Source organism: Corylus avellana, chromosome ca1 (assembly GCF_901000735.1).
Source record: "Corylus avellana chromosome ca1, CavTom2PMs-1.0".
Taxonomy (NCBI): Eukaryota; Viridiplantae; Streptophyta; class Magnoliopsida; order Fagales; family Betulaceae; genus Corylus; species Corylus avellana.
Genome location: NC_081541.1, coordinates 32,694,971 through 32,700,970, shown reverse-complemented (window position 1 = coordinate 32,700,970; position 6,000 = coordinate 32,694,971). Strand labels below are relative to the sequence as shown.

The 6,000-nt window shown below is 36.8% G+C and overlaps 3 protein-coding genes across 3 annotated transcripts; 1 reads left to right on the top strand and 2 right to left on the bottom strand.

The window, feature by feature from the left end:
* Nucleotides 1-917: 917 nt before the first annotated feature.
* LOC132181996 (auxin-responsive protein SAUR21-like) lies at nt 918-1,220 on the bottom strand. Its single transcript, XM_059595213.1, has one exon. The coding sequence runs from the start codon at nt 1,218-1,220 to the stop codon at nt 918-920; it is 303 nt and encodes a 100-aa protein (XP_059451196.1).
* A 1,371-nt stretch (nt 1,221-2,591) lies between these two features.
* Nucleotides 2,592-3,053, bottom strand: LOC132170174 (auxin-responsive protein SAUR24-like). Its single transcript, XM_059581068.1, has 2 exons — nt 2,837-3,053; nt 2,592-2,719 (listed from the first exon to the last, which is right to left on the bottom strand). The coding sequence occupies exons 1-2, from the start codon at nt 3,051-3,053 to the stop codon at nt 2,592-2,594; spliced, it is 345 nt and encodes a 114-aa protein (XP_059437051.1).
* Nucleotides 3,054-4,792: 1,739 nt separating this feature from the next.
* On the top strand, nt 4,793-5,279 carry LOC132181942 (auxin-responsive protein SAUR23-like). The gene has a single exon (XM_059595166.1). The coding sequence runs from the start codon at nt 4,899-4,901 to the stop codon at nt 5,202-5,204; it is 306 nt and encodes a 101-aa protein (XP_059451149.1). The 5' UTR covers nt 4,793-4,898; the 3' UTR covers nt 5,205-5,279.
* The last annotated feature ends 721 nt before the right edge of the window (nt 5,280-6,000 follow it).

Genomic DNA, 6,000 nt, shown 5'->3' with positions numbered 1-6,000 from the left:
GCTTCATTCTTGTTCCAGTTATGTACTTCATGAACATGAACATTTCTAAGCTTAATCTTCTAACACCATGCTACCAAATGAGTTGTAAGAGTCAAATGTCAGTGAATAGAGACTATTTATCCTTTCCCTTCCTTAGCAACTAATAACAACAGGCCATAGCATCACTTGTGACTCAAAATTTGAAATTAAGGCCATCAGGGTTATCTTTAAATTGCCTACAGAGTCTTCTCTCTTAACAGCTTCCTTTTCACTGTTAATTTTCATCCAATTTAACTTCTGGTTTCCATCCAACTACATAAAAAATATTTCTCTCACCCTCCTTTCTACAACTCGCTCAGCTGTCCAATCACATCCCACAAGCTAAGCCTAGCTTCTGAATTTGATAACATAATACATATACCAACATTCTTAGGATCCAGCTCAAGTGCTCCAAGCAGCCAATTTCTGCAACCCAAAATTCCCATAATCTGCCCATCTCCCTACATAGCATCTCATTCATTAGCTTTCATGCCTTACCAATGTCCATTTTCTTCACTTGCTGCTATATATAATAGAAAGACATCATTTTCGACTGATTGACAGATGATATAATATAAAAAACATATGATGTTCTGACTAGGCAAGCTTAGAGCTTTGTTTAATTGAAATCAAATTGTTTGGACCTCTGCTTTATGCTATGTTTAATTACCACTTATCCCAAAGCTTAAGCTAATAGGAAATTGTGTTTTAATTATTTATGTAATACTTTAACAAAAAATAAAAAATAGACACTGATTATGTAAAAGAAAAAAAGCAATGATTCTATTTAACAGTTTCTTCAAATGGAGAGATCTTTTTTTTTTTCTGCCAAATAGCAGAAAACCAGAAAGAAAAAGAAAAAGAAAAAATTGATTTACAATGTATTGGCAAGATTCTAATTATGAACAACTCAAGCGAGAAGTGACATCAATGAAAGTATTTACTCTGCATGGAATTGTCAAACCACCAGTGGGATGATTAAACCCGAATTCTTCTTCAGCCTTTCTTAGCAAATCTTGAAATGAAGGCTGGTTTAAGTAGGACACGGGAACCACAAATCTTTGCTTCTGCTTCTCTCCAACATAAACTGCAAAGAAGCCTCTTGGTACATCTGATGATGTTGAAGCTGCTCTAGATGCAGTCGAAGCAGACCTGCGTACAATTTGCTTAGCAAGAGCAACAACCGGCAAACGAACTCCCATGCTTTTGTTTTTATATGTATTTTCAGAAAAGAATGAAGAAAGAGATCCTAGAGGATTTGTTCTTTCAAGAAAGCTATCAATAGAGAATGTGAAGGCTTGAGTTTGTTGAGACCATAGATATGTATGTTTTTATAGATGGAAGTGGTATGTGAAAAATCCTGCAAGTGGTCAAGAGGAATTTGCTGGGATATATCTCATGAGGGTATCACATGGGTTGGTCTTCCAACTAATCAGCAAAGGTTGGCATGCAAAATTTTTTTGTGTTTATATGTTGATAAACACTATGCCCTACAACTTTCAAGATAAGCTAATGAAGGACCAGCCAGAGATTGGAAGAGAAGCAGGATACTCATGTTGATATCAATATGAGAGAAAAACTAAGTGACTGTTGGACAAAGGGCAAGCTTAAGACATGTGGTCATTTTTTAAGGGACAATAAATAAGTAAGATGGAGATGACATACTAAAGCCCAGTTACAATAGGAAGGTAAAATATTTAAAAAGGAGAAGTAAAGCTTTGAAGAGGAGTCAATGGGGGGAAGTTCAAGAAAGCCATGGGTGTTGTTGAACCACCTATACCCAATTGTAAGCTTTCCCTTACAAGATTGAGTTCACCCAATTTCAGATGATGATCTCTGTCCATATGATCTGACTTCAACATCTCTTCCTCCTGCTTCTCATCCCTCAAACCAAATGCAGGATCTAAACTATGAAATAAGAATGCATTCTACTCAATGCCTATTTCGATCATTTAAACAAGCTTTTTGATGTGTTGAACTCTTCCATTTTGATCATCTAAACTTTTAAATCATGTCAATAAGGGATTATTGCGAGGATTTCACTTCCCTTGTCAGATGGTAGACATCAAATTGGCACTCCAGTCGCAGATAGCCAGCCTATACACACAAGGTTGCGGATAATGTAATGCAATGGCAATCCAATTAAGTCCAATGACCCAAATATTAATGCATTAGCTCCTCTGCATTATACAATTGAAGCCATTGTGAAAGCTTGTATGACATTTTTGGTCGAAGAGAACAAATTATATATAAGAAAGAAAGATATCTATTTTATATATTTGCATGGAAAGTTTACTACTGAATTTCATTGCTGACAAATGCAAAATTTTACAATGCATAATGAAATAACTCAAATCTCTTCATTCAAAACTGAATAGACAGCTTTGGGTCAATGGTGTCAAACAGTTCATGTTTAACAGACCAGCCATTTTCATGTCCATCTCGCTTTTGAGCCCCTACCAGTGAGGTCAATCAATGCCTGAAAATAAAAGATGCTTATAAAATTGGAACTCCTCCTGGTCGGCTTCTCCAATGTGAACAGCATTGGCCTTCTGAAAGATCATGACCTTGTGTCATCTGCACTCATTGGAGATATGCTTAACTTGAATGATCCTCGGCGAATGGATTCCCAGACCACCATTTTCTTGAGAAACTTCAGGGATTTCTGTCATGTGAGTAGACATTTCCTGCTCTGCTCCTTCTGCCACAGAGAAGAAATGCGTCTAGTTTGATCAAGCTTAGTACGCCCTGTACTAAAATGCATTTAAGCATGAAGTGAGATTGATGAAGATGTCTTCTCTGCAAGGAATTGTGAGACCACCCATTGGATGATCAAACCCAAATTCTTCCTCTGCCTTACTTAGCAGTTCTTGAAAGGAAGGCTCATTCAGGTATGATATGGGTACCACAAATCGCTTCTTCTGTTCCTCTCCAACATATACTGCAAAATAGCCTTTTGGAACACTTTTAGCAAGACCAGAAACAGACCTGCTTACAATCTTCTTAGCGTGCATTATACGAGGCAGAAAAGCCATTTGAGTTTATATTATGACTTTGGAAGAGGCTATAGTTCACAAATGACTTGGGAGAAGGAAGAAAATATTTGCTACAAAAGATACTGAGGATATGATTTGGCTATGGATAATGTCTAAATCGTGTTTGTATTTATAGATGGAAGGTTGTCTACGAAAATCTCTGAAATGTGTGAGTGCTGTGGAGGCAATCTGGTGGGAATTTGACAGAGAAACAAGCACTCCAAGGATCACATGGTGATGTCCTCAAAATCATCATAGAGAAATTGGTAGTGAATGAGACTGTATAGTTGGTGGAGGACATTATAACCAACTATCAATTTCTTGGAGAACAAATCACATCCGACCCACTTGAAATCAAAGAGATATCAGATATGAACCAGGGAAAATTCTTGTGGACACAATTGGATATGGAAGCCTTGGAAGGACATGGTGGAGACATGTAGGTCTTTTATTTCTTGACAGAAATATACTTCATACTTTTTTGGTCTTTTATTCCTGCAAACTCAACATTACACTTCAAACTGTGAAAAAAAAAAACATAAAAAAAATCATTGGATATCTACAATTACAAACAAAACTTTGGAGGCAGAAGACAACTGCATGTAATAACATGTTGTGGGCCAAAATCCCCGGCATTGGTTGCTTTAGTACATTGGCCGCACGGAATACCCTTGTGAAGAGCATTTCATGTGTTGCTTCAGAACTACGACACACCCCTGTGAAGAGCACAAGGAGTGTGTCCTACAGGTAGTCCTCATAGAAAGCCAGACCATTCAAAATACACAACCAAATTTCGATTGAAGTGGGGAAATTATTGCAAATATGATTGGCAGACATCTCAAACTTTGAAGGTGGGAAATGCCATCAGCAAAGCCAAGGCCATTGACCCCTTTCCTTTGCTTCTGATTTGAATTTATTTTAAGAAGCTGTCAATCAATCACTTATGGCTCAAACATTTGAGATTTAGACCAATTTGGATAGCTTTAAGTTTGTCTTAGAATATATATTGTCCCACAAGCTAAGCCTAGCTTTTGATTTCGATGACATAATATATATATACCAACATTCTGAGGATCAAGCTCGAGTGCTCCAAGCAGTCAATTTCTCCAACCCAATATTCCCATAATCCATGCAAGCATTATCCAAATTAGCCTCCACATGGAGAGACTGCATCTGCCCATCTCCCTTACAGAGCCTCTCAATTCATTAGTTTCCATGCCTAGTGAACTCACTAAAACAGCCTCTTAGCCAAAATTTCAGCTAGCCCCTTTAAAATGACCACTACAGTGAACTCACTTTATGCTAGATCACCACCTAGAAGACCAATTGCAGCTAGTTGGAACACATAAATGTTGGTAATCATTTATCCAAAAGGCATATCATAGAAGAGCTCCACTTACATATTCTTGCCAAGAAAATAATTGACATATATGCTCAACCTGTCATAAGAGGTGAGCCAGTTGTTGAGAAGTTGCTCCAATCCACTTATCTTTGATTTCAACTGGGGCCCTTTTGTAGGCTGCTCTCCCAGAAAAGCATACCCAAAATGTTTTCCGACTTTTAATGTCTACATCACTAACATGTTCTTGACGATGAGTTGGAAGACATATCCATGTGACCCTTTAAATGCTTTTGTTTCGAACAAATTATCCCCACCCAAATGCCTCTGCACCACTCACTCCTCATTTCATTTCAGAGATTTTCACACACTAACCAATCATCTATATATACACATACACATATCATTCCATAGCCAAACCAACTCCTCAAGTCCTCTGCTCTCAAATCCTTTACTTTCTCACCCTTTTCATCTGTGATCTTCACCATCTTTCTGGGCAGATAGCAATGGCCATTCGCTTGCCTGGTATTACAAACGCTAAGAACATTCTCCGTCGATCAAACTCATTTGCAAAGAAAGCAGCTTCATCATTTGTAGATGTTCCAAAAGGCCACCTTGCTATATATGTTGGAGAGAGCCAAAAGAAGAGATTTGTAGTTCCAGTATCATTTCTGAACCACTCTTCATTTCAAGAATTGCTAGGCAAGGCTGAGGAAGAATTTGGATTTGATCATCCAATGGGTGGTCTCACAATCCCCTGCAGCGAAGACATCTTCATTCATCTCACTTCTCGCTTACATGAATTGTTATAAACGTGCAGTGACAATTTTGTAACCATGTATATTCTTTATCTCTTTTTGGTAGATGTACAAGTGGGGATTCTACCCACAAAAAGTTTTACTACAAGAAATCAATGCAGTTTCTCTCACATTCTCTTACATTATGTAAAACAGAGGATACCTTTCGGTTTAAATTTTTCTTCTTTGGAGTGATTCTATGATATTTCATTATTTCCAGTCCCTTCTATTTCATTTAACTGTTACTTCTCAAAAAAAAATTCCAAATTTTGCTTCCGAAATGATGTGTACATACTCACAAGCCTATGTATTTTATTATTTTAAGAAATGTGTCACCATTTTATGGGATTGCCACATATCATTTTGAAAAGCAAATTTGAAATTTTTTTGGAAAGTATAGCATTACTCTTATATCACTTGTCAATACCAGGTACTATCAATACCAAACACCAAAAAAAACCCAAAATAAATCAGCCTATACATTAACATATCGACTGATATTTAATAAATTGTTTTAATTAAGAAAAACTTAACTCCATGAATTGTCACAACTTTTACAATGTCTTTTCTAAAGTTCAATTTCTAGTGTATTCATCTTTTGCAATGTCCCCTTCCGTTAGAATTTTCTATTAAATCCTAAAAGAGGAGTTTGAGATATTGTTTTTTGCACAACTGTTTTTCATCTTTTTCTTTGCACTCTCTAAACCAATCTTGTGTTTTTATGTGGATTTGCTTACATCTACATTTTAATGGCTGTAATTTGACATTGTAAGTTGAAGTCCTTAGGTGGGTTGGCTGAAAATCTGAGTCT